The sequence below is a fragment of the Fringilla coelebs genome (genome assembly GCF_963513975.1).
Source record: "Fringilla coelebs genome assembly, chromosome: 5".
Classification (NCBI taxonomy): Eukaryota; Metazoa; Chordata; class Aves; order Passeriformes; family Fringillidae; genus Fringilla; species Fringilla coelebs.
Genome location: NC_140033.1, coordinates 43,536,383 through 43,564,111, shown reverse-complemented (window position 1 = coordinate 43,564,111; position 27,729 = coordinate 43,536,383). Strand labels below are relative to the sequence as shown.

Below are 27,729 nucleotides of genomic sequence, written 5' to 3'. Positions count from 1 at the left end.
GCATGAAAGAGTTAGTATGAATCTTCAAAGTCGCATTTACAACTTCTTAAATGAGCAAATTTACAGTTCTGTATAAAAATAAGTTAGAAAAGAAATGTATTTAATATTTTTGTTTGTTTGTTTTTTCTTTTTTATAATAGGGCTTTATTTGTCCTCTCTGTATGAAGTCTCATGGATCAGCGGAGGAGCTGTTCAAGCACTATGAAGCAGTTCATAATTCTGGCATTGATTCAACTCATGGAGGGGAAGGTCATCTGTCACCAGAAAGGTGAAACAGTACTCATTTGTGCATGTGCCTTTGTGCTGGTGTTGAGCTGCTTCAAGTTACACTGAAGGTTTTATTAATTTGAACTTATGCAGTCAAGTATTTAAATGTTCATGTCCCATTTCCAACTAGAATTGAAAGGCAGCTTGTAACTTATGTTGTCTGATACTGATCTGACAGTAAGTGAAAATCATATACATGTGTTTATGATATTAAGCCACCTGTTTCTGATTCAGCAGACAATTCAGCATTACAGACCAGAAGGATTTTTACAAGTGTGGCAGAAAAAATATGGCTTTCTCCTAATTTCTAGCATAGAGCTGAAATATCATCATTGGAGAGGGGAGAGGACAACCCTGAAGAAAGAGAAGAAACCCAATTTTGTCCTTAGTTAATTAGGGTACTTACTAGGTAATTAAAATATCAGTATTTGCCTAAATAGCTTTCCTTATTACCTAGTTATTTGCAAATCTGAGAAGTTTCTATGTGTGCCAGTAATTCTCCTTCTGTATTTCAGAAAATCTGTGCTGATCTTCAGAAATCTTAACTAGTTTATTTAATTTTTTTTTGGTCAAAACTGTATTAATAAATACATCCCTAGGAAGAATATCAGGTTGTTTCATTTTTGAGAGCAGTGGTATGAAGCAGGAATTGATAATGCGAAACTTTCTTTAGAAATATTTAACTGAGTAGTCTGAGTTGCTTTGGGAAGGTTTTTCTTGGGGGTAAAATTCATATAGGTTTCCTCTTGCTTCCTGCTAATTCTTTTTCTTTGTGCTGCTGTAAATAGCAGTCCATGCTGCTGCTTTGTCACATTCCCCCAAACTCCCCTGGTTTGTACGCAGACATTCAGAACGAGCAGCACGGAGGTACACAGCACACGACCCTGTGGCTTCTGCTGATCCTGGAAAGTAAACACTTCAAATGTTTTGTCACAAACAGAAATATGGCCCAAAATGACAAATTACATTGAAAGAAATACATATATTTATATAATGAACTTAAGAGAGGGTGACTCTTTGGTGATAAAAGAGTGTGGAAGATAACATGTTTCAGTTGTTACCCAAATGCAGATCTGTATTTGATCTGAGCAAAGCTGGTAAGTCAGTACTGAACAAAGCTGGCAAGCCAGTAGGAACCAGCATTAGCAGAGGTCTGGGATGACTCCTTCCTTGTGGGTAGCTGCCTTCTCTCTCAGCTGCTGCATCAAAAGAAATCAAAATTGAGGCTTTATACAGGATAAAGTGATAGGGTACTAATGAAGTCATATTGGGCTTCTGATGTGCACATTTATTCAAGAATGAATATTCTTTTTATTTAAAGTTTAAGTCTTTTTGGAGTAATTCAACTTAGACCTGAAGTGATACTTTTGTAGAATAATGGCATTCACATGGGGGAATTATTGGTCATAACTATATTGTTTATATAGTTTATGAAATACTTATTTTTATGCCTTCAAATTTCCAAAGCCAGCTAGATGTTGGCTGGTGGAATTTAGTTATTTTTCCCTGGCTCATGACAGTTTAAAGACAAGTAGTTTTGTTTTCTCTCACATAATTGAAAAAGTGGACCAGGTCAGGGAGTTTAGATGGAATAAAGGGAGTCTGGTGAGAGCCATTGTAACACATGAGCTATATTTTCCTATTAGTGTGGCATTCTTTAATGCTGCTCATTTGTGTGTTTGCTTGAGAAAACTCTCATTCAACATAAATATGTTTTTCTGAGCCTTGGAATTCCATATTAAAGAAATATTGTAGCCTGCAGCAGGGAGCCACTCCACTTGCTCTCCATGTGTGAAACTTATGTACAATTCTTAGGACCAAGACTGGGAGGTGAAATTCCATATGTAGTCAATAGGAAAAGTTAAGTATTGGGAAGTACACAGTTTCTTCTTCCTCCCACTGCCCAGTAAACGATGATGAATAAGTTTCAAGAGTAAATTATGTAATTCCCCCCCAGTGTGATTCAGCAAGGCCATCAGTACTTGGTACTAGGGTGGAGGCACCAGCTTTACGAGTGGGAAACTGAGTGGACCATAGTGAAAAGGCACTAAGGATCTAAGGATTTTCCAGTTGGTAGGCTCAGATGTGCTGAGAGGAGGAAGAGATTGTCACAGGGCTAGCAGAAAAGGAGATTTGGTATGGATGATGATGGCAAGAACAGCAAAGTTACAGTGCTTGTAGCAATCCCTTACACTAATTCCCCTCAACCCTCCCCCCCCCCCCCCCCGCCCCCCATGCATCTTCCACTGGTTAAATTCAGGTTTCATTTTAGAATGGTTGAGCAAAATTTTGTTGGGGATATCAAGGCAACTACTGTAGAAGGCTCCTTACATTGCAAACTCATTCCTTTCTCCTCCCCTCCACCTTGTCTCTACTACAAACTAGCTTTATACGACTCAAACCCTTCAATGTATTCAATGTGAAGACCAGAGCACATGGAATGCTTTGGTATTGGAGGTCTGGTATATGTTCAGTCCAACTTCAATACAGCTGACTGTTCCACCTGCTTTTTTATTTATAATCTTAGATCTGAGTCTTAGCTCATTTACTTACTTGTACTGATGAGAAAGTGACTCCCTCTTCTCCACCCACAACCAATGTACAGGTTTTGGAATGCAGCTACACCTGACTCAGTAAAGTTGTGTTTGCAAACCTCCAGTAAATGTATCACACAGGCAGAATAATGTGTACATAACAAAATTTTCCTCTGAAAAAAGTAAATCTCCCAATATCCCAAGTTTGTTTTGCCATTAAAATTGATCCACCTTGGAGTTCTTCCTCCATGGTTCAAATCCATGTTTCACTTGCTACTTGATGACCCTGACCTGATGTTAATGTGCTAATGTAGATTGAATTTATTCTTCACCAATTTAGCTGAGGAATAACTTGCTTTGGTGGTTTATTTTCTCCTAAGTATGAGATAATTTAAAAGAACATCTGTGGAGGAGGGGATAATGCACACCAGCAACAATAAAATTGTACGGCATAAAACTGAGAGGATTTGTTGGCACTGGTACCCTGACATATATATTCGGTGTAACCCTTAGTGTTGCCACTGTACAAGCAATAAGAAAGAGTATTTTTGCATTATTTTAATGACACTTTTGTCACTTCATTTGGAGTGGCTGTATCTCAGTAATGCAACATTATTCTTGTGTGTATAGTTGTGCAACTGTCTAAGGAGGCCTGTGTTTTGAAGGGTTCTGTGTGAATCACTTACTAACAGTTATAGCCTTGGATCGTGTGTTCTTGCGTGGCTGGAGACCTGAGCATGAAATTTGAGAATTTAAAATTCTAAGACTTTAAATATTCAGACCATTTAGTGAACATGTCTGTGGGGCGTACCAAGTTGCTGTGTGGATGAAAAATTATGTAACTGCATATTTCAGGAGTAAGATGGCATGCTGTTGCTTAGCAGTGTTCCTTTACATGATATGGGAAGTGAAGGAGAAGAAACCTGTCCTTTTTGAACAAAGGCATGCAAACCAGTTAAATGTTCCAATGCATAGCTTTGTCACTCTGAACTCATGTGGTTGAGCTGGTGCACTGATTTAGATTTACATTCTATTTTCATGAGACTTTTTTTCGTATCAATTTCTTTACTTATCCATTTAATATGTTTAGCATTTTTCGGAGATGTGCAAAGTGATATTAATCTTGTTTGTTCCAAGTTTAAAAAAATCCTAAAAATAAATATTTATAATTATGTAAGTTATATTTATGTAGTACAGGCTATCAGTCTAATTACCTAACACACATTACAACTTGTATGTAATTGACAAAATATAACCACTTGTGTATTCATTTTCTCCACTCTGTGGATATATTTATTCAGAGATGAAGTATCACTGCTCCGACAAGAAGTCCAAGACTTGCAAGCTTCACTGAAGGTTGGAAATGTATTTTACTTGCACTTGGTTCTTTGTTTCAAATTGAAGTGTTCCACTGTCTTAAGCAACCAAATTTATAGTCTCTCTCCCTATCTTCTTTTTTTTTTTTTTTTTTTGTTATCATTTTCCCCCTCAGGAGGAGAGATGGTATTCAGAAGAGCTGAAGAAAGAACTAGAGAAATTGCAGGGGCAGCGGCAGCAAGTAATTGCTTTAAAATACTTGAAGCAGGTTTATCGTCAGCATTGACATTGAAGATTAAAACCTTTTTTGTAAGGCACGTGGCCTGATTTAGTTAGTTCTGTAATTTAAATATTGACATGTTCTTGCAAGCAAAGCTAGTTATCTCTACACAATGTAACTGTATATATATAAATATAAAGAACAAAGAACAGATAACGATTCTTCCATACTACTCACTACAAGTTCAGTTCAGACTTTTCGTTCTGTTGAGCTTATTCAGAACTCAGTTTATTAAAGAAAGTAAATTGAATGTGGTGTTTCATCTTTTTTGAGGAAAGGCTATGGAGTCTTTCTTGTAAGAACTTTTGGAAAACAGCACTGGCATTTCATAGGTATCCAGCTGAGCTCAAAAAATAATGCAAGGCAAATTGTGGTGTGTTGTGCCCTAAAGGAAACTCGTGCTTTTTTTGTTACAATGAGCTGCTTAGATGCAAGATAGTTGCAAACCTCAGAAATTGCTTTCTGTCAAAGCTCCCTCTCCAGGATGTACTTCTTGATGTCTGTAACCTCTGTTTTTAGGACAGATTTCTATATTGAGGAAAGGGAGGGGGAGGCTATTCTTAATGGAGCCTTATGAGAAGAAACCTTAATAGTGTAGTGATATATAAAATGAAAAGTCATCTTGGCCTTTTCCAGTCTTCCAAATTCAACTATTTAAATTCAGGTATTTTTATACCGCTGTGCAGTATTTGAGCACAGGAGTCTTTGTTTCCCTGTCTTTTCCAAAAAATGGATGAACTTTGGAAGTAGTAGTTTTTATTCCTACTGTCTAATGGTGCATTTATTCTGTTTTCTTAAGGAATCTAAATCTGATGGATTGACGACACCTACGTCTACAGGTGGCTAACATTTTATTATATAAATTGTGCACTGCTTTGGAATTTAGTTTGGTTTAGCTTTTAGGTAAAGTAGCACTTTTGGTAAATCAAAAAGCTAGAAAGCTGTAATGTTACAATTACTGGCAAAAAAAGTTAAATGTAAGATCTATTAGGTGCTATTTATGTAAGCAATAGTCTGGGGAAATGTTCCAGGGCCTCAGGGTTTGAAATTTTTAGAAGCAAAACAGGAGTTCTGAATCTGAAAGCAGATCTCATGAGGCATCTTGAACACTTCTTTAATCATTTAATATATTCAGGCAGTCAGATATATACTATAGCACTGTACTATATAAACTATAGCATTTTTCATTGATGGGGTTTTATGTATGTTTCTTCGCTTGCTCATCGCTAGCAAAGAAAACAGTGAAATTATTTTTGTTTTGAAGACCCATAATTTTTGGTCTGTTTTTCTCCATGAGGCTCTCATAGAATAAATTGTCCCTATTTGTACATAATACAAATAGGGACATTGATTAAAGCTTTTAATTACAGTTCAGGGCGTGGAGTTCAACATCATGTTGCAGTGATCTGCAGGGCTATTTGTGACCAATGAAAACCAATATATACTTAATCCTGCAGAGTACTCAGCTAGTGACAGTGACATCATGCTTGCAGATATTTCACTTCAGTAAAGTTGTTCACTTTGCTAAGATGATTGGATGTTAAGGGATTTTGGATTACATATTCACCTCTCATGGTTAGTTATGGGCATGAGGAACTGTGTTGTCCTAATTTTTCTAGAAAATAATACTGTTCTTTTTATGGAAATAGAATCATTAGAACGGCAACTAGAAGAGATCCAAGTAGAAAATTTTAACATTAAGCAAATGAAAGACTTATTTGAGCAAAAAGCAGCACAGCTGGCCACTGAAATTGTGGGTAAGTGTATTAGCATGAGATCTAATTCTCTTCTTCTGCAATTTGTGAAAGGGATCATTTATTCAACTTCTTTCTTATTAGACCTTAAATCAAAGTATGATGAAGAAATCAGCCTTCGGGAAGGTGCAGAACAGAAAGTGACAAACCTGAGACAAGAACTGCAGAAAGAGAGAAGTACAGTTGAAGACTTAAAGACAGAGCTGGTATGCACATCACATTAATGTTTTTGTTGTTTTCAAGTCAAGGGAAGAGTTTATTTAAATGCTTGCAAACATAGTTTTAATGCAGTCAAGCTCTTGTTGAACTTGAAGGTGTCTGCTTGTGGGCTGAAAAAATTCAGAGTACCATTGTTTTTGACCTGCATTTTCAGTGTTTTTCCAGTGAGAAATTATATGTTGTTTCTGACATATATTAAAATTCACCCTGCATTATGTTATAGCCTTCTCATTTGATGCTCTACCATTCAGCATTTCTGCAATATATTACACATATAGATATGCGGCACAGACCTGAACTTGGAGCATGCCATTGCTGACGTCCACAGCTATCTTTAGGTCACTTTTTCCATGAGGTGTTATGCTCTGACTGTCCTTGGGCAGCTGGATTTTTAAGAAGTGCTCAGAGAGGTGTTTTGTGACAGGGTGGCTGAAAATCTGGCAGCTGTCATCATCATGCCTATGTTAATCTTGTCCCTCTTCTGCTTGGCTGATAATACCAATGTGTGTGTATTCCAGGATTTGGGTTCCTGATGACTTTTATATTCAGCCATGGCTCCAGGGAGCAATCCCAGTGACTCAGCAAGTTGGGCCACTTCTAAAGCAGTAATGCAAGGAATTTCCTAGTTTCTTACACTCAGCTACTGCTTAGACTCTGGAGGAAAGTAGGACTTGTTTATCCCCCTTCTTCCCTGTAGCTGACTGCCCTCAAGGGCCTATTGGCCTTGCCCAAATGCTGGACCTATCCATTCCTCCCTGTTCAATTGCTTCTTGTTTTGCCCTTTGCTTATCATTTATTCTGTTCCTTTTCTCTCTAAAGATGCCAACACTCCTTTTCTTTGCTTTTTTTAGTGCTCCTAGTTGCCACCCCTCTCCTTTCTCTCCATACTGTTTCATGCTGAGGGATGTTATGGTGCTTGAGATGCAATTACCCACAGATTTTGCCTGTGGGTTTGGTATGAGCCATATCTGATAGTATCTTCAAGATACTGCCTTTTGTTTTATCTGCGGTGATTTTCTGAAATAATTCTTGAAGACAGGGGCAGTATCCTGTATCTAGCCATCTCCGTACATAAAAGTTACAAAAATTAAATCTTTGAGACAATTTTCCTTTTGTCAGACTTGGTTGAAATCAATCAGCAAGTTCAAAATTTAGCAGACAAAAACTAAACAGCCCTTAAGTCCTGTTTTCTTTGGGAATTATAAGCACTTCTCTGTGGTTTTGAGGTTTTTTGGGTGAGGTTTTTTATCTCTTTTTAAATAAAGCCTAGCTGTAATATTGTATATGTCACCTTGTCTATAAATGGATGATTTGATAGATTTTTAGAAATGACATGGATGCTGGAAGCATATATGCCATTGTGATGTTGCTCACTGCTCATAACTTTTCAGCTACAAAGGCCTGGTGTGGAAGATGTGGCTGTCCTGAAAAAGGAGCTGGTCCAAGTTCAAACACTGATGGATAAAATGACCCTGGAACGTGAAAGAGAATCTGAAAAGCTGAAAGATGAGTGCAAGCACTTGCAGGCAGAGCAGGCTAACTCTGAGGTATAATAATCATGCATAATGATAATAATAATACATAAAGATGTGTGTTCTAGCTTTGCTGTGATTATCATATGCAAATGGAAAATAATAATTAATCATAATGGAAAAGTATTTTTCTTAATTAAATCTTCTCACTTCTTCAAAAGTTTTGGTTATTCTGCTCTTCTATCAGTTGCGACTTCCACTTCCATACAAGCCGAAGAGAAGGGATGCAGCATCTAAGATTTGGATCTCTAGGGGGAACTTTACCCTCAAACTGTCTCAAACAGCTCCTGGCTAAAACATAATTTTGCTAAGTGTTACTCATAAGAAAATAAGAAGTGGAAGTTCTTCATGGGCACATTGGCTGCAGTGCTTGACATAAATGTTTGGCCATGTTTCATCTCAGCTTTGTTCTTTAAGAGCGCATCAAGGACTGAAAGTTTGAAGTAGTTTTTACACCATCCTTGGCTTGTTTTACAGCCTGGCTGAGGATACACATATTAATACTGGTTTTCAAAGTGAATATCTTTAAAATAAGGTAAATGCTCAGTATGGGTGAAAATAACAAAAATCATATTAACCCTATATGAGCATCTTCAAATACTGCAGGAGAGGGATGTGAAGAACAGTGTAGTCTACAATTGTCACCTAAATCCTTGGGTGTTTATACCTTTTTTCAGAGCTGTACCTGAAACTGGCATCTACATCTTTCACATGAATATTCTTACCGAGCGGTTCCTTTCATCTTTAGTTTTTCACTATGGTTGCTCCTGCATAGTGAATGTGTCATGAAAACAGCTGCATTGCTTTGGAGCTAAGCATTGCTGTGAATCTCTGCTTATTGGGATTTGTTTCAGTACCTTATAAATCTTCAATAAATGAAGCAGCTAGGCTTGATTGTTAACTTGAGCGCCCAAAGAAGTAAACAAAATTAGTAGCCAAACTGAGGGTAGATTTAATAAAGCCAGGACTAGTGTTTTTTTGTTTGGTTTTTTTTCCCCCTCCCACTAAGCAAAGGCATTAGAAACACTGGAATATTTATTAAAAAAAAATTGAGAAAGTGTGCATACTAAAGCTTTTGCAACTGCTTCTTTCTGTCTTTCATCCATCCATTTTATCCTTCTGCTTTCTGGTAGAGACACTTGAATTTTAGGTAATTTTTTTTCAAAAGCATTTAATTTTCATAGCAAATTTCTGTCATATCAAGACAATTTCAAGATGTTATTAAACAGATGCATTCCTGGTTTTTTAATGGTTCATTATTCATACAGACTCATCAGCAAGAAAATACCAAGACTGAATATTTACCCAGGATGTGTTTCCCTGTTAAGAAAGAAATGTGTGATGGTCTTACTGAGTTGTGAACAAGAAATGGTTCTCTATGCATTTAAATTATGATTCTAGTTGGAAAGGCTGCAGTGGGGTCCTTTGTAAGCTACCTGCACACTTTCTGCATTATATTCTCTCAGTATGAAATAACCATACTGTTTTCTGAAAACATCCTGGAATGTTTGACCAAAAAAGACCAATCCTAGGATGTGTTTTAGCTGTTATGAGACAGCATTGTGAAGCACAGGGTTATTACAGAAAGTCAGTTAACTGTATGCAGTAATTTACTGTGTTCTTATGTTCTCTTTGGTGTTCCTTTTTCTATAGGAAGGTTGTAAATTGGATGGTTATTGTCTATTATTTCTGTTCTGCTTTAGTTCACTTTTGAATTCAGTATTTATGCAATTGTGCTGAAATCTCTGCTGATGAGAACAATAGGAAAGAAAACTTCTTTATACAAGGTCACTACTATATAGTATATTTGAAATGAGTGCATTAATACACAACAGGTTTTAGGGTAGCTATGCCCTAAAGTGCTTTTCTTGTTTTCTTCTATTACTGTATTCAAATACTGTGCAGTCATTGGTATATTCTATTCTGTACTGGTCCTGTTTAATGGGGTACTATTGTTCCTCTGATTATGCTGACCTGCAGGTTTGATGTGTCCAAAAGTCACACACCAAGTTTGCATCAAATGCCAGATGCATCTCTTGCTTCTAGAGCCTTTTCCAGCTCATTTCCCTTGCTAGAGCGGCCAAGATTTTGGCCATGTAACTGCAGTGACTTGGAAAGGTTTCACCTTTGGCTAGAACTGTGATAATTATCAATGGACAATCTGTTATGATTTTCATCAGTTTTGGATTCAACCTGGCATTTGCTATTGGATTGAGTCAGATTTTTGTCTTCCAGAATAGGACGTAATGAATCTCAGCTGGGAAATTACACTCAGTGATACTGATGGTGCTCTGAGCTTAGTTTACGGGTGATTTTTTTTCCCAGGCTTTTTATTTATATAGAAAATGCATTTTTATTTTGCTACTAGACATCTTGCTTTTGTTGGATTATGCATGGAAAGCTTTGTTTTAAATGTGGATTCTTCTGTTTGTCTTTTCAGGCTACCATTAATCAATTAAGAGCTGAACTTGCCAAAGGACCTCAGGAGGTAGCTGTGTATGTTCAGGAGCTGCAAAAACTTCAAAGTTCAGTCAAAGAGCTAGAACAGAAGAATCAGGTGAGAATGCCATTATTTCCTATGTTTGTCAGCTCACATTAAAATGGAAACGCATCACACAGTGCCTTTGGAAACACTGAAGACTAACTTCTTGCAGAAGTTGAGAATTCCTTTACCATTTTGTTTAACAATTGGATTACTATAATGTGCAAGCAAACACCATATTTTAATGATCATCATACCCTACAACTGAAATTCTTTAGGTTGCTATGATTGCACATTTTTAATAAATGTAGTTTATGCTTACCTATCATTAAGCAGAATTGACATCTCACACATTAAAAGTAGTACCCCTAGAATTAATACATTTGCCTAAAAATCATAATTTGAAAGATATTCTGAGTTCTCTTTGTTGGTTTTCCAGTTTCTTAGCTTTTAGAGTATACTTTTTTTTCATATTTTGCAGGCCATTTACTGGCATCATGAATGGTAGAAAATGGAAATTAATTCCAGAAACTTTTCAACTTATGTTCTTTAAGAGCTTTTTGAGCTTGCTGCATTTTGTATTTGTATTTAGAAGTCATGTATTGTGGGGGTAAAAATGGAAATAAAGGGGGACAAAGGACAAAGATGTGTACTGCTTTATGTTGCATGTAACACTGGATATGAACTGGACATAACATACATGCATTTGGTAGGAACCTTGTAAGCCTTGGAAAAAGGAAAGGGCAGGGATCATTAAATAGAGAGTGTATTTAATGTAATCTGATATTAAAGCATTTGCAAAAAATATAAGAAGGTGCAATTAAAATTTGGTAAATTAAACTACCTTTAGCAGGATGAGTCTGTTTGGCTCTCTAAATCAGGTGTGGAACTGAAAAAGTAGGAGTTGTCATGCTGTAATTTTCTACAGACCAGCCACAATAAATCAAGCTTTTGGCAGAAGTGTTGCTGTACAATATAGAGCCCTTTCCTGAATCTGTTGGTATTCCATTAACAATGAGGAGTGAAACAGATTGATGCATAAGATAACCAATTAAGAGAGAGTCCTCCGCTCTGTCAGGTTAATGCCAAACACCACTCGAGGAATTGGAAGAGGAGAAGTGGCAGTGAGCTGCTTTTCCTCTTGCAGTTTTAGTGACTTAAAGCAGTTCACAGCCATCTCTTAATGCAGCTTTTTGTAAGGTGATGTCCATAATGATTATATGCTAGCTAAGGAATTTTGGCCCTGGAGGAGCTGGACCTAGAATTGGAAAAGGTAAGACTAGCTTCCAATAAGAGAAATTGCTTCCACTTTGAACAGTGTGTCATCCTTGAAAAATCTATCAGGGAGGAGCCATTAATTCATGATAGAACACATTGTATGTAGAATATATAGAATATAATACATTGGATATGAACATTGATTTATAATCCAGTTGCAATGTGGGAAGATATTTCTATGCATTGATGCGAAGTTTTTCAAGCTCATGTACCACCTCAAACAAGAAAGCTGTTTCTTATATTTTCAGGAGCTATACTGAGAAGAACAGAGGTGTATATCTAAGTATATAGGATCAGTTTTCTGAGATCAGCTGGAGCTCTCTGTCATTTTTAACGCGCGGTAATTATGGGGCTTGGTTTGCCTTGCAGAGGCCATTTAGGGCCTGTAGCCCAGAAGATATCTACCATGGAAAACTTCAACTTTTCCCCAAGCAATTGCAGTTGTAATTAAGTTGACTTGAACATAGTTTTCAGGATATGGAAATAGAGTTTGTGTGGTGTTCTCAGTAAGAGGAAGTGGATTTATGTGAGAATATGAGAGACAGTATTTCCAGCTGAAACTGTGTGCTATATGGGGTTCAGAACCAATGTGTGTAATACAAGATACAGGTTAATATTTTCTTTAATAATGTTTTTGAACAAGCTCTTCACTGTTCAGCATTAACACTTAGAAGAAATTTGAATAATATGTTGAACAGATGCAAGCAGAATTGTACTTGATTTGCTATGTAACTCTCTTCACAGAGTCTGACTGAGAAGCTGCTGAAGAAAGAACAGGACTACACCCAGCTGGAAGAAAAACACAATGAAGTATCTGTGAGTAAGAAGAATGTGCAGGCAAGTTTTCACCAGAAGGACCTGGACTGCCAACAGCTTCAGGCAAAGCTGTCTGCATCTGAGGCCTCGATACAGAGATTGCAGACAGAGCTCGGTGAGAAGGCAGAAGCAAGCCAGAAGCTTAAAGAAGAGTTGTCCGAAGTAGAGACTAAGTACCAGCATCTCAAGGCAGAATGTAAACAGCTCCAGCAGCAGAGGGAGGAAAAAGAGCAGCATGGCCTGCAGCTCCAAAGTGAGCTCAGTCAGGTAAGTTTCCTTAAGCCTCCTAGACCATCCTATTTGAATGGTTCCTAAAACCATCTCATAAGTTAAAAAAACTGCATATGCATATTTCTTATGAACATTAATTTATATTTCCTTATTTGAAGGAGAGTAAATAACCCGCACTTGTATTTTACTACTCTGTAGGAAGTTTGAGAAAAGCAAGTCTTGGTTTTACATTAGAACTGAACAGTGCTTCGTTTAAGTCTGAGTAGTGAATGTAGTACTGAATACCCAGTGTGAAAAGCCAGGCTGATGTGAAATCTTGATATTGCCTCCTTAGTGTTTCTATCCAAACAACTTCTCTTTATGTTGCTGATAGCTGGGAAAGCATCCAGAGCATACATCCCCTCACCAGCATGTATTATTCTGCTGAGTCAAGTGACTTAGAGAAAGTAGGACTTTCATATAACATTGAGCATTTTGAAACGTGGTTTGTTGAATTCAGTTTTTTTTTGGCGAGTAATGTGTTAGACTGGAGAAATATTTGTGTATCAGTAGTCATGTCCAGACTTGAGATGTAACAAATTATATCTTTGTTTGTTAGTATGACACACTTCATTTTAATCTTGCTAAAGCTTATTTATGTTAAAGTGAGTGTTTCTGAGTTTTCAACCCTTTGTAAAATTTGAAACATATCAAGTTGCAAGCTCCCTGTGTATAGTTTATCTTGGAAGAACTGTGACTTGGCTGAACCACATTTATGTGTGTATTACATCCCCAGAATGTCTTTCCTTCTCCCATCAGTCTTCTGTCAGGGTGAGAGGAGATAATTATGTTAGTTATCTGAATTTGGTGAAACTGCCTGGGCAACAGAATCATAGCCAAGAGGTGGAGCTGAAATCTGTCTTCTGCCTCAGAGGGCATTTTCAAGATGGATTTTTGGGGTGGGAAAATTAGGGAGGAGGATGGTGAGTAAAGCATTGCTGAATGAAGTCCTATGATAGGAAATAGAGGCATGACACATTCTCTGGTGATACCATTGGGAAAGAAGACAACCTAACAAGCCACTGAACTTCAGGATGTGTTTTAGAATTGTATAGTAAAAGAATAGTGCAGGAAAAAAACTCTTTGTACCTGGTAGAAAAGAAAAGAAAAGCTTAGCATAAACATATTTTTCTTTCTCTTCCTGCGAAGAAGAGTTCATTTACAGTTACATTATTGTAATGAAAAGACTAAATTCCTCATATTTATTCACTTGGTGCTTCACTGGAATTAGCTTTTTATGCATGTAGTCCATTAGCTTACATTTAGAATGTGAATTCTGTTTATGGAGGTATATGTATAGTTGTTTAGTCAAATCACATTTTTTAAGAATCCTTGTCATCTTCTCAAAATTCATTTGAATGAGTGCATGTCTGGTTAAGTTTGCACATTTTAGAATTTCGGTGATGTGGAAGAAGTGATCTTAATGGAAGAAACTTCAGTTATAATGTTGGCTCCAGCACAGCAGTAGGAGGAGGGTGTGGACGAGAGAGTGTAGACTCCTTCAGTTTTGAAGAAGTGTAAATTGTTAATAAATTTAGTTGAGAAAATTTGAATATACTTAATTGTATCTTTCAAAGTCTAGATATTTTCTCTTTTTTTTTTTTTTTTGCATGCTGTAGCATAGGTTAATCCTGGATTTTATGGTCCTGTTCACTTAACTGTCATCTTAAAGTTCTTCAAAAATACTTAACTATGTCTATAATAAAAGTAACTAGTGTGAAATATTGTTACTGATTTCCCTCTTTCCAAACATTTTCGTCCAGTATCAGCATGCCAATGAATAGTTAATAGCTATCTTGTTGCACCCTTTCTTCAATAGATTTTTTCCTACAGTTCTTGTTTGTATTTTTAGTGAGGAGGAAATATTTATAATTTGGTGATCCTGCAAGAAAAGACAAATGTTCTTAGTTACTGGAAGAGAGATTATGGTCTCTTTCCTCACCCTATCCTCCCTCTTCTCCTACCTCTTTTTTAACTGTACAGTCACCCTTAGCAGTCAGCATCTTGGCCACATGCCAAACAGCTTTTCACTCATGATTTTTGTGGTTGTGGGCAGATAATTTAGCTTGATTTTTTAAGAAGGTAGGTCATGGATACATTCATTTCCCTGTCTCCAAAGCCTTTAAACTTTTGCAATTTTTGATAACTTGAGCTAAATTTTGACACATGGCCCAAAGGACTTCAGTGTTAAGTCCTTCAGTGTTAAATTCTTTGAGGAAACAGGCAGCAGGAGAGAGGCTTCACTCCAACTTAACACCTGGGTGGAAAGTGTAATGGTATCACAATCATTGTTCCTTTTTCTGCTCCGCTGGGCAACCTGTTGGTCAAACAGTGATTGCTTGCAGTGAGCAGTAAAACTGGGCTGCCTTTTGCATAGATATTAGTAGGGCTAAGGGAAGCATGAGGAAGGTTTAGGGTTGTTGAAGAGAGGACCTGGAGTTAAAAGGTGAATGGTTCAAGGGCCTTGAACATAAATGCATAGGGGAAGGAAGCTTCATTCATAGCTTTTCCACAACCTATGGAAAGTTCTTGCTGTGCTGCAAGGTCTGATCCTTTCTCTGGTTTTGCACTGAGTTAACAGTTCAGTGTCCTTGAACGTGTTCGCGTAGAGGTATGCAGGAGGCAACCCAGCACCTATAGCGGCAGTTTCACATAGAGTAAGCTGATTTTATGAAAAGAACTTTTTAGAACAGTGAATTGTAAAAGGCCATCCTTGCACTTTGAAGATGGTGCAGTACTGCTTTTGATGACTGATAAAATCATGAAGCGGGTTTGTGTCCAGCTGGAAGTGCACATCCACCTACTTGCTCTTTGTTGCTGGAAAATGCTGGACTATAAGCCACCAAAGTTGCCGTGTACCCTACGCTGACTGTTCATGTATCTCTTATCTGCAGAGAATGAATGCCACTGATGTAGCTAGCTCAAGGTAAAAAATGACACTCTTAATATTCTAGCAGAACATCTAGCAGTGTATTGGGGGAGGGAGTGGAGCAGGTAAAGGCAGGGTGCTTCAACCACTGGATTTACAGGAGTCAGCTGGTGAACTGGATAAGCTGAGATGGCACAAAGATTCATTATTTTACATGATAGTCCTTATGCTTTTGAAGGGCCACCCTCTTTCTGTTAAATCCCTGTAATTTGTTTTGAAGGGCTCCTGTGAGGAGCCCTTCAATACATCCTCATTCAAAACAAATGAGGATGTCTCTGGGTCTTTCCAACCCACTTTTTTGAATATCTCTTCTTGCCTGTGCTATTGATGCTATTTTTTAACATGATTGTGTTTCTGAGGTGTATGAGGTAACATACATGATTTCAGGAGGTCGTGGACTTGTTTTGGTCTGGGTTATGAAAACTTTGCATAAACATTGCAGGAAATGAGTCTGTATCACTGTTGGCTAAGGAATGACTGAAAAAGTGGGTGACTCTTTTTTGCAGTTGCACAATAAACTCCTAGAAACAGAGCGCCAGTTAGGGGAAGCGCACGGGCGGCTCAAGGAACAGAGGCAGCTGTCCAGTGAGAAACTGATGGACAGAGAGCAGCAGGTGGCTGACCTACAGTTAAAACTTTCTCGTGCTGAAGAGCAGGTAGGGGTTTTTATGCAGATCCTATAGTTTGTTCTGCTGATATGTCTGTACACATACTTGTGGTGATACTGCAGTTTATAAAGTTTGTTTTCATGGGAATTTCTTTTGACTAATACTGTCAAGGGCTTTCAGTAAAATTATCAAAATCTGCTTAGATGCTGCTTGTCTTTACAGATGTATGTGTGTTTGTGGTGCTTAGAAATGAACAAAAGTGCATTTTGCACTTATGAGCTTTGTCTAAGGGTCTTGGGAAGAAATAATTTAGGTGCACATAGGCCCATATGGGTAGTTCTGTATGTAGATATTTTTTTAAGATAAAGCCCTACATGAAGAAAAAGTAAACATGGTACAGCAGGTCATTGATAGTTAATAATCAGTGTGGGTTGGATGGGGAGAAAACACTTGTTTTATTAATTTTTATTTGTTTTAATGAATATCTTGTGTGTGTTGCTGATTTTCTGCTGGCTGTAGGGGGATTGGCCAAATATCTGAGTGGTATGTTGTCAAAGCTTTAAACTTTTCTGTAGCTAATTTGCAAAGCCTTGACTAGTATAGAAGTGGAGAGACTGCTAAACTGAAGTTGCTACTAAAATAATGACTGAGAGTTGCTACTGAAATTGCCAAAAAAAGTAATAATAATGTTGTTTTACAGGTAGCTTTATTATCAGTCATGTTACATCTTAACAACTATTGCAAAAAACATACTAAAAATTTCTTATGTTTTAGATTATTTGAGAGCTAAATTACATGCGTGTGATAATTCTTCTATAGTTCCTGCTTGTGATATAGAATCTCACCAATTAATTGTAATGAATGCTTTGATTAGATTTTGGTCTAGTGTTACAGATTTTTGTTTTTATACAAGTTTTTAAATATCCATGTTTACACTAAAATCTTTTATAGTTAGAGTGAACATTGAGTACAATTGGCATACTGAGTGGTGCTTTTTTTCCACTTATTAGTCTGGTTTGTTTGGTATTTGGTTTTGGGGTTTTTTTTCAGCTAAAGGAAAAAGCAGCAAATTCCACAGAATTGCAACATCAATTAGAAAAGGCAAAGCAGCAGCACCAGGAGCAGCAGACACTTCAGCAAAATACAACAGCAAAACTACGAGAAGCCCAGGTAATACAGTTATGTATCCTTACTTGAAAGTGGGTTCCAGGGTTTCATTATGCTAAATACTTCTTTCTAAAAGTGACTTGCAGGAATTATATTAGTTTCAAGAAATTAATTTATAAATCTGGAATAGAATGTATGGAAAGTGTTTGATAAATTTATCCAGTATTTTATGCATTAGGCCCAACTTTTAAGGGCCTTATAATTAAACACTATTATCTTCTTGTTTAGAATGATCTGGAGCAAGTACTACGACAAATTGGAGATAAGGACCAAAAAATTCAAAATCTTGAGGCTTTACTTCAAAAAAGTAAGGACAACATCTCTCTGCTAGAAAAGGAAAGGGAGGACTTATATGCAAAAATTCAAGCTGGTGAAGGAGAAACTGCAGTTCTTAACCAGCTACAAGAGAAAAACCATGCATTACAAATACAGGTAAGAATGTCAAGATCTGGTTCTTTTCATTCATTCTCATTTTTGAATCTTGTTTCCTTTTTTTTTCCTATCTCATCAGATATGACACTAATATTTTCTATACTATTCCATTTCTTTAAAACTTGCTTTAAAGATCTTACTGTAAATTTCACACAACTTGTGTTTTGGTGACATCCATGCTATCAGGATATGGAAAGGAATTCCTAGAAATTTCATTTGTACATATGCTAGTAATATGTACTTAAAAATAGTTATACACATAACTTTATATATGTATTTATATATGTGTATACTTGTAAAAAAACATAAATATAGTTATAACAATATGTAAATAAATATTATATATACATTTGTTCCACTCATTTTAAAAAGAGGCTTGATTCCTGCTTTCATCACCAAAATTGAGTTTAGCCTGCATCTGTTGTCTCCTTAGTATTTTGTTTCTGTTACATTAAGGCCAAATTGACAATTCTCTTTTGCTTCTATTTTCAGCTGGTAACCTATTTAAACTCTGGTGTTGTGAACAATATAGCTTTACTGTAATGGTTCAGGAAAAGAAATGTGATAACACTGAGTCTCCAGAGCCATAATAAGGCACACTAAAATTAAGTTTTTACTTCCTTGGACATGCTGTTCCAGCCTTCTTACATTGTTTTTCTTCCACTGCAGGTAACTCAGCTGACAGAAAAGCTGAAAAATCAATCAGAAAGTCATAAACAAGCCCAAGAGAATTTGCATGAACAAGTGCAGGAACAAAAGGCACACCTAAGAGCTGCTCAAGATCGTGTGCTTTCCCTAGAAACAAACATCACTGAACTAACCAGTCAGTTAAATGAAAGTAAAGAGAAAGTGTCACAACTTGATGTGCAGGTAATGGATCTCTGTATTTTACAGTGATGAAAAATTCTGGTTGTGATTTCCCATTTGGGAAAAGGTGCATTTTCCTACAAGGAAATACATACACTAACACATGAATATTGCTGATTTTACTATTAAACTTACTGATGGCTATCAAAAAGTTAGAATGAGCTCTGGTAAAACAGATATTTTAGTGAAGTACAATTTATCTTTCAGGTAAAAGCAAAGACTGAATTGCTACTTTCAGCAGAAGCATCAAAAGCTGCTCAGAGAGCGGACCTACAGAACCATCTGGACACTGCCCAGAATGCCCTGCAAGATAAACAACAGGTATTAAGCTACACATAAATTTTCTATGTTACCTAAAAACTGCTTAAAAGCCTAAGAATAGTTTATTTACAAACTCAACATAAGAATAAACATTGGGAAATGATAATTGAGGATATTTTAACCACGTGGTATGCATTCAAATCCTTTTGCTGCTCTGGAGCAGTTATATTTCGCACTGCAAGGAATTTACTTGGGAGTCCACTCCTTGCTGTAGGGTTATTTTTCAGAATCTAACTCTCCTTAGGTTTTCTGGAGGTATTATTCAATTCCTGTGTGTATGCTATGAAGAAAAGATTGTAGAACTCACTCAGTAGAAGCAAAAACTCCTAACTCTTACTGCTGACTCAGATAAATTTCCTATCAGCTGCTGATATTCAGAAATCATTCTCTGTGTGCTAGACGACATAAAACCTCAAAATTACATGTTTTTTAATGTGTTTTAATCCTAGTGAAGCATTTTACCATCTGTTGAATCAAATATTTACATAGTTAAAATCATTGCTACTATGGTCTTCATGGAAACATCCAGCACATGTTAATATGCCACCATTTTGTAGCATGGGAATGTAATCAGTCACTGTAAACAGGAGACAACTTTTTGCACCCAATTAATAATTAATTAATAACTAAATACATCAGCTTGGTTGGAGAACAGTGAACTTTGATGTAGCTGTCATTATAGCGGTTACTAGGTGAATGTGTTCATGTCTTTTGCAGAATTTATTTGTTTTGTATTGAACAAAATGTTTGAAATCATCTCTGGTATGTGGGGAACTGAGCATATTTATATTATTGGCTTTCCTCTTTGATGGTTGATTTCATGACAAAGAAAGGCATCAAAAATTTTATCTCGGTTTTTAATGTCAGTTTCTAGTTACTGCTGTACTAACTTGAGGATCTAGCACCTTTATTACCTACAGTTCCTTTTCATTTACAACTTCAAACACCTTTGTTAACATTTAGCCCAGAGTCTGTAAGGTTTGAGAGAATATTGAGGCTTTAAAATAATTTTTTCAGTGAAACAGAGGGGATTTGTGCATGTATTTGTGTTTCTCCTTTCAATATCCTGCCCCTCAGAATAAAAAATAAACATTATTTCCCTTTTTAATTTGAACACATTAGATCATTTAAAGCATATATGACATTAGTAATTTTTTAAGTTACTTAAAAAGTAACAACCTTTTTATTTTTGTTTTACCCAGGAGTTAAATAAGGTCAGTGCTCAGCTGGATCAGGTTACAGCTAAGCTGAATGACAAGCAGGAATACTGTACTCAGCTGGAAGCCAATCTTAAAGAGTACAAAGAAAAATGCCTTTCTTTAGAACAGAAAACTGAAGAACTAGAGGCACAGCTTAAGGTTTGTATTGAACACAGTATCTGAACTTAGAGAAACTGATCTCTGCTGTTAGGCAGCATGTGGTAAAAGCTGTGCTCAAATTAGGGAGGAAGTATTATATCAATATCACTATTGTGGGTTTTCTTTCTCACTAATGTTTCCTGATTCACCATTTAATCCTGTTCTCTTCTTCCATGCTGGTGTATCACATCAAATAGATAGGCCTATGACGCTGCCACTACTGTGTCATTTTCCTGTGTATGTGCTTATACCAACCTGGAAACTGTTATGTGAGAGAACATGAATGTATCCCAGAATTAGAGTTTTCAAGTTGAACTTGCACATCTTAAAAGTAGTAGCAGGGAAATATGTGTTACATTGGCTAGCCCTGCTTAACACTGCCTGTCTGGTTTAATTTATTTCTGAAACTTTCAGTAGGCTTTTTAGTAAGATTTATTTCTCACTCTTTCATCTCTCAACTTGATCTGGAGTTTTGCATTCCATTTCTGAAATAGGTTTTTATTTTAAAGTCCACATAATTCTGGCAGAAGGTTTGCAGAACTTCTTGGTGTTTTGATATACTAGTATTTTCAGTTAAGGATATGGATTAGTCCTGATGCCTGAGAGCTTTAAAATTTAAGCTTTGACCTTTGTTCAGTATTTAAAAAAAATTCTTGGTAGTCAAACTTCATAACACACAAAAGCATATGATTCAGGGATCATGGGAGCAATGCAGAACTGGTTTTGCAGTGTTGTCTGTCTGTTCTGAGGGAGGTTAGTAGTCTTTTTGCTCAAGACTGAGTTGGGTGTTTTTTCTAGCTTTTGTGCTCTATAGAAGAGAATGAAGATTGTTTTCCCTGTATGAAATTTTAAATCCAATGCTATTAAAAATTAAAGCTGTCATGCATTTCATTATCAGCATAATTATTTTGTTCTTTCTTCTCGTCTTTTGGACACTGGGGTTTTTTTTTGCCTACTTCGATTTGTGTCTTTAGTTTTCATGCTTTTGCTGAAGTTTCACAAGTAGCCAATGGACACAAATGCTTGGGAGAAATACAGAGCATGCTTGTGTATGATTTTATGAGGTTCCTGGTAGCTGAAGTGTGAAACTGAGCAGGGTTGTTGATGCTGTCAACAGGAATGCAAATCTATGTAAAATCTTGGCATCATCACCATTGTTTGAGATTATTCCAGTTGAATACGTGGCATTTAAAAAAATAGAAAACAAAAAGCCCTCAGGAAATTTTTTTGGAGAAACTTGGCCACTATGTTTTGTGGCCTCTGTGTGAAAGCAGAAGTGCCTGTAAAACAGTCAGTACATTGAAGAATCTACGGTGCCCATTTGCTGAAGGCTCCTGTGTTCTTTATATTCCATGTGAGTGAAAAAGTAGCTTTGGAAAAAAACAGAAGAAAAACCACTTCCAGGCAAGCATAGAATTTCTTCGCCACTTTAGTTGGTGTGTTTGTTTCTGCTGTAAAGCTTTTTGTCTATGATTTTGCAATAAAATGCCTGCTCGGCCTTTTATTTAGAGATGCTTTTAGAATTTTTACCGAAATAGTTCAGTTCTGGAGGAGCAGGTGATTAGCAGGAACTAAACAGTGAAAGACACATTGTAAAGTAATGAAACAGATGATACCTGAGAGTTGTGACTGCTTTCTACTGTAAATGCTACTCACAGACTAGATGACTTTGCTTTTTATTGCTATTTTTATTTTGTTGGTTGTTTTCTGACGGCTCTGTCTTTTTATTTTTCTCTCTCAGAAACTTGAAGGTGACATTCTTGATGCTAGAGCAAGTAAAGAGCAAACTCTTCAGGAGTTACAGCAACAGCAACATCAGAACAAAGAATTAGACCTCCGGACAGCAGAACTGAGTAAACAACTTGAAGCAGCGAGAGAGGCGTATGCATTTCTTGTGTTATAGTACTTTTCAAAGTCAGACATAAAACTGGGGCAGTTTGGACTAGAGTTGAAATTTTCTGCTTCTCTCCTGTGATTTCATAAAGCCATAAATAAGTGCTGTGTCCCCTCTGCTACAAGAACTGTGTTGTATCCCACCCGTTGTCTTTCAGTCCATCTGCCATGTTGTCTCACAGGAGTCACTGACTGCTGTGATTCACTACACTTCTTCATTTTATTCACTGTGCTTGTTATCAGCTAAATGAATGAAGAGTTTAATGTAGTGAGGTCCATATTCAAATATCTATAGCTCTGTAACCTTTTTCAAATACAAATTTGCAATTTATGCATAAACAGCAAAGGGGTAGTTTCATTATAGTTGAGGAAGAAGGAACCATCTCAAAACTAGTTTCTGAAATTGCTGTTTTTTCTTAACTGGAGAGATGTAATGGCCATGGGGGAAAGTAGAGACATTTAAGGATACAAAAGAACCTGTGAAAAAGAACTTTAAAAAAATATGTTTTATCCTTTTGTATTTGCAGGATGTCTAATGCTCAACTGGATTTGCAGAAGAAATCTGAGGCCCTTGACCAAGCAAACCAACAAATTTCAAAGCAGGAGGCAGAAAAGGCCAGTCTCAAACAAAACCTTGAGAAATCAAATCAAGATACAAGTAAACAGCTCAAGGAACTTGCTTGTAAAATGCAAGCAGCCACATCAGAGCTGCAACAAGTGAAGTTAGAGAAGGACACTCTGTTAAAGGACCTTACAGATACCAAAGATAAGCTCTCAAAAAGCTCTGAGTCCTTCAAAAAAAGAAAGGAGGAATTAGAAAAAGAAATTAAAAAAGGAAAAGCAGCTATGGAAGAAATGGTTAGTAGATTCTTTAGTTAGGCATTAAGTTTGGTGTATATACATTCTGATAGAATGACTTTGATTTCTGTTTGAAAACAGTGTACATATGATGAAAATGCAAGAATATTTAGTACTGTAAGGAAAACCAGATTATGATTTTTAGTAGTTCATGTATGTTTCCCACCTTAAATTTTTGCCTAGATATATACAGTAGTAAACATCAGTCATATCACATAACAGAATCCTTTCTTCTTGCTGCATGCCTTTAACATAATGAAGAAACTAAATGGAGATGACAAGTGGTGAAACAGTTTGATGGCAAATGCCCCCCTTTTAAAAAATACATAACTGTATTATAACAACACAGTGTTTTAGAACCTTTGCTAAAATGCTGTTGTATTGAAGAAGTTATTTTTCTGAGGCCATTTTAATTCCCTTTCTGAAGTCTTTGTATGTAGAACTTCCTGTGTGTTTGTCTGGATGTGCTGGAAAGCTGCATACTGCAGGCAGAGAGAGTAACATCATCTGTCATTTGGGGAGTGCCTAGCTAAAGATATAATTGGAGTACTAGAACTATTTGAATTTCAGAAAGGGCTTCCAGGTGACAGTATAACAAGTACTTGACCACCAGAGAAACCTATTATGGTAAAGAAAGTAAACTATTACTAGGGTTAAGATACAGCTTTTTCTTACCTCTTCTGCCTTGGTGATATGAATGGGCACTATATGAATACAGTTGTTCTGACACCCTTGTCTCAGACATGGCAAGAGGTGTCTTTCTCATACTCTTCTCATCTTACATGTCACCATTTTCCAGAACCCATTCAGAGGTGTTTTTTATCTGATCTAAAAAAAAAAAAAAATCTGCTCCTAGTTAAAAAGAACATTTTTCACCTACTCATTCACCTTTTGAAGGAAAGCTCTTTTGTTTGCTTTTCTTTGTTACTGCTGTTTAAAGATTTGTTTCTCCTAAAAACTTGAAGGATTTTCTCCCCAGTTTAGACTTAAAGGCAGTAGTCCAGATTCTGCTTCTAGTTCTGTAGTCTTTTGGAGGCTCTCCACTGTCTTAAATATGTAGTATTTGGACTTAACATATGGTTGCATATGCACAGAGGTCTGCAAATTTACTTGCTTGTGAGTTTTTGAACATGAGGGAGTTTCAGATCCTGAGTGAGACCAATGAGCCTACTACTTCATCAAGAAGTGGTGCCAACCACAGCTTCAAACAGGGAGATGATCCCTAATCAGAAAAACTCTGGCACCTGGCTGAGTATATTAGTACAGGGCATCTAATGTGTGGCTTAGATTTACCACTTAAAGTTTTGAGAGGTTTTGAGCTGAAAGTGTCTGCAGTTGAGAAGGTAAGATTTTTCATTGAAAATGAAAGCGATATTTTTCAGCATTTGGAACTCCTGCAAAAATGCTCCATACACGGTCTTAGAAGCTAACAGGAATATTTCCATGTCTTATGTTTTTTAGGAAAAATCTTGCCAAGAATTAAAACACCAACTTCAGATACAAACAGAGTCTGTAGCTAAAGAGAGGAATGAATTGAAAAACTCACTGGAGAAAAAGGAGGGGGTAAGTTGTCCGCTTAGTTTCAAAAATCAAAAAACCAATATTAATAAATGTTTAAAAGATTGATTTTTAGTCTCACCTGCTGGGACTGATGAGAGATAAAGATGTTTCAATTCTCAAATTATAAACTATCTTTGGCACTGAAATAAGGTGATACTAAAACTTTCCTAGAGGGTAATATGAAGCTTTAAAATATAGGTTTTAGTCATAGTTTTCTGTGCTCCACATACTGTAGCAGGGGATTTTAGCCCTTCAGGTTTTTTCATTAGTGAAATGGTTATGTATTATTACTGTGTCCTCTTTTTTTTTTTAATTTCCTTACAATAAAACTTGTAATTTCATATCCTTAGATCTATTTTATTCTGAGGCTTATTCAGTATGTTCTCAGTGTAGCTGGCAGGACATTTTCAGATATCCTTCAAGGATTGAATTGCTTTTTCAAACTTGTGTAAGTCGCTTGTGACTACATAAGGACCAAATGTACTTCTTTTTCAAAGATGAGCATTCAGACCATGCAGTACAGCTGGCAGCCTGAAGGGCACATCTGCTTTCGTGGATTTCTTTACCCAAGGCATCTTCTGTTCCCTAAAGGAATCAGAAAAGATTTATCAATGGACATATTTTGATAGACTGTGATGGACACTTACTGTCTGAAAGAGGTTTGGGGTTGTGCAGGTGTGATGGTAATTGCTCTGTAACTATTGCTGCTACTTCCCTGGCTTCCCACTCGTTCAGCTGAAGTGCTGTGATGCTCAGTGGAAAGTGCAGAAGGATGAGCTTGGTGTATGCTGCAGTTGGCAGCAGGAGAGCCCAAACCAGTGCTGGTGTGAGAAGACTTGCCTGATCTTAATTTAGAATGGATAAAAAGATCTTAATTTAGAATGGATAAAAAAGACTGGTGTTGGTCTCTGGGTAGTAAATTTGGAATAACAGATGATTTTAATGTGTTATGGTAGTTCTTAAAATCTGCTTGCCAGTGTTCAACCACATAGGTATGAAACAGCAGAGGCACTGTGGGATGGTTTGGTTCTGTGAACAGCATGTACAAAAAGTGATTTAAACTTAAATTATATACAGTTACTTAATATTTTTGAATATAGATTTCTAAGCAGTTGTCTATAGACCTTGATTCAGCAAGAGCACAAGTACTGGAAATCCAGGGTCTTCTGAAGGAAAAAGAAAAAAGTGAGCAACATCTCCAGGGAAAGCTGAGAGAATTAAAGGAATCTTTTGAGCAGAAGAAAAAACATAGTGAAACACTGCAAGCTGAATTAAAAACTGCCCTTTTAGAAAAGGTAAGACTGTTCTTTCTTACTCTTATAAGAAAATGAATGTAAATTCCTCTGATAAATATTGAAGCTTTTATGTCAATAACTTTGTGATAAACTCTGTTTGCTGTAGTCTTTTTGGAAATGATAAGGTCAGGATGTGGAAGTGAGGTCTTCAGATGCTGTTTGAGATAAAAACAACAACATCAACAGCAATAATGAAAAGAACCAGTGCTGAAATATGAATTCCATAGGAATTGAATTTTAAGAAAGGGAAAAAATAACCTAGATTGAATGTGGGTTTTTTGCTTCAGGAGCGAAGCAAGAGCTGCCATTTTCTTATAAAGCAGTAGAATTTCGTGACAGTATTTTTAGACAAACTCTGCAGGGTTTTAAAATGTCCATGGCAGTTTTAAACTGAGTCTTCTCATATTATACCAAAATTATCTGAGTGACGGTATAAAACTCATAAACCATAGTGGTAAGAGTTCAAATGTCTTAGAACATTAGGCAATGTTGTGCTGTGTGCCATGCACTGTTAAATGTGGCTCCAGCTTTGGCTGCCCAATGCTACATGTTCATATTTGTGCTTTAGACAGCCTGTGGAAACATTAAGTCTTGGTGGTTTAACCCAGCCATCAGCTGAGCACCACAGAGCTGCTTGGTGCTTGGGAGGACAAACACCATCACTGCAAACTCCCTCCCCTTTCTTCTTCTGCCAGCTCCATAAGCTGGGCATGATGTCCTATGGTATGGAATTTCCCTTTGGTCAGTGGGATCCGCTGTCCTGGCTGTGCCCTCTCCAAACTCTTATGCACCTCTAGATTTCTTGCTCATAGGGTGGTGTGAGAAGCAGGAAAGGCCTTGGCTCTGAGTGCTGCTAAGCAGTAGCTAAAACATTCCTGTGACAACAACATTGTTTCCCACCACAAATCCAAAACACAGCCCCCGTACTAACTACTATGAATAAAATTCTACCTCAGCCAAAACCAGCACACTTGGAAACATTATTCCCATTTTTGTTGTTTACTCTTAAAGTGTTTCACTTTGTCTTTTGTAGTGAATTCAATTTTGTTGTTAAATTAGTTATAAAATGTTACTGTAAAATCACAAATATCAAGTTACAGCACTGTTATTCCATAAGAAGAACAAAATTCTCTTCTTGCAGTAGAAATACATTTTATTGAAACGCTTAAGCTAACTTTACTGTCTGTAACTTTAACTAAAACTTTCTATGCTTATGTTTCAGGCAGAGCTGGAGAATAAACTACAACAGCAGTCTATTTTGTCAGCACAGGAGCTTAAAGCAGAGAAAGGCAAGCTAGCAGATTTACAGAAGGCCCATGATAAACATAAAGAAAACATGGAGAAGCTGCAGCTGGATCTTTATGGCAAAGAGTCTGAGCTGCTGGCAACCAGGCAAGACCTTAAGGTACTTGCAGTCATTTTAATGTCATATGTGACTTAGCAGTTGTTAATATCCATTTTGAAGACCAAGACGCAATGCAAGAACTAGTGGAAAAAAAATCTCTGCTATTTACAGAATTTAGTGCTGTTTAATCCCTTCCCCTGAGACAAAAGATATTCTGAAACTAATTTAAAGGCAAACAGATTTGCCAGTGTACCTGAAATACCCTTGCATTTCTGCAGCAGCAAAGTGAAAGGTGATTTGGTTTCATATTCATTAGAATTATTTTTTTAATGTTGCTTTTTCTTGTT

The 27,729-nt window shown here is 36.8% G+C and overlaps 1 protein-coding gene across 2 annotated transcripts in view; it reads left to right on the top strand.

Moving 5' to 3' along the window:
• Positions 1-27,729, top strand: part of EEA1 (early endosome antigen 1) — a 66,163-nt gene that overhangs the window by 21,223 nt on the left and 17,211 nt on the right. The window contains exons 3-22 of one of the 2 annotated variants that reach the window (XM_084206195.1): positions 141-268; positions 4,103-4,157; positions 4,294-4,359; positions 5,198-5,237; positions 6,048-6,155; positions 6,237-6,358; positions 7,763-7,918; positions 10,344-10,460; positions 12,408-12,746; positions 16,185-16,334; positions 17,337-17,456; positions 17,682-17,885; positions 18,555-18,755; positions 18,960-19,073; positions 20,276-20,431; positions 22,173-22,312; positions 22,852-23,182; positions 24,644-24,745; positions 25,843-26,037; positions 27,260-27,442. In XM_084206195.1, the coding sequence (XP_084062321.1) occupies positions 141-268; positions 4,103-4,157; positions 4,294-4,359; positions 5,198-5,237; positions 6,048-6,155; positions 6,237-6,358; positions 7,763-7,918; positions 10,344-10,460; positions 12,408-12,746; positions 16,185-16,334; positions 17,337-17,456; positions 17,682-17,885; positions 18,555-18,755; positions 18,960-19,073; positions 20,276-20,431; positions 22,173-22,312; positions 22,852-23,182; positions 24,644-24,745; positions 25,843-26,037; positions 27,260-27,442 (3,027 nt within the window). The remainder of the gene's footprint in view (positions 1-140; positions 269-4,102; positions 4,158-4,293; positions 4,360-5,197; positions 5,238-6,047; positions 6,156-6,236; positions 6,359-7,762; positions 7,919-10,343; positions 10,461-12,407; positions 12,747-16,184; positions 16,335-17,336; positions 17,457-17,681; positions 17,886-18,554; positions 18,756-18,959; positions 19,074-20,275; positions 20,432-22,172; positions 22,313-22,851; positions 23,183-24,643; positions 24,746-25,842; positions 26,038-27,259; positions 27,443-27,729) is intronic. The other variant, XM_084206196.1, reaches the window with a different exon arrangement.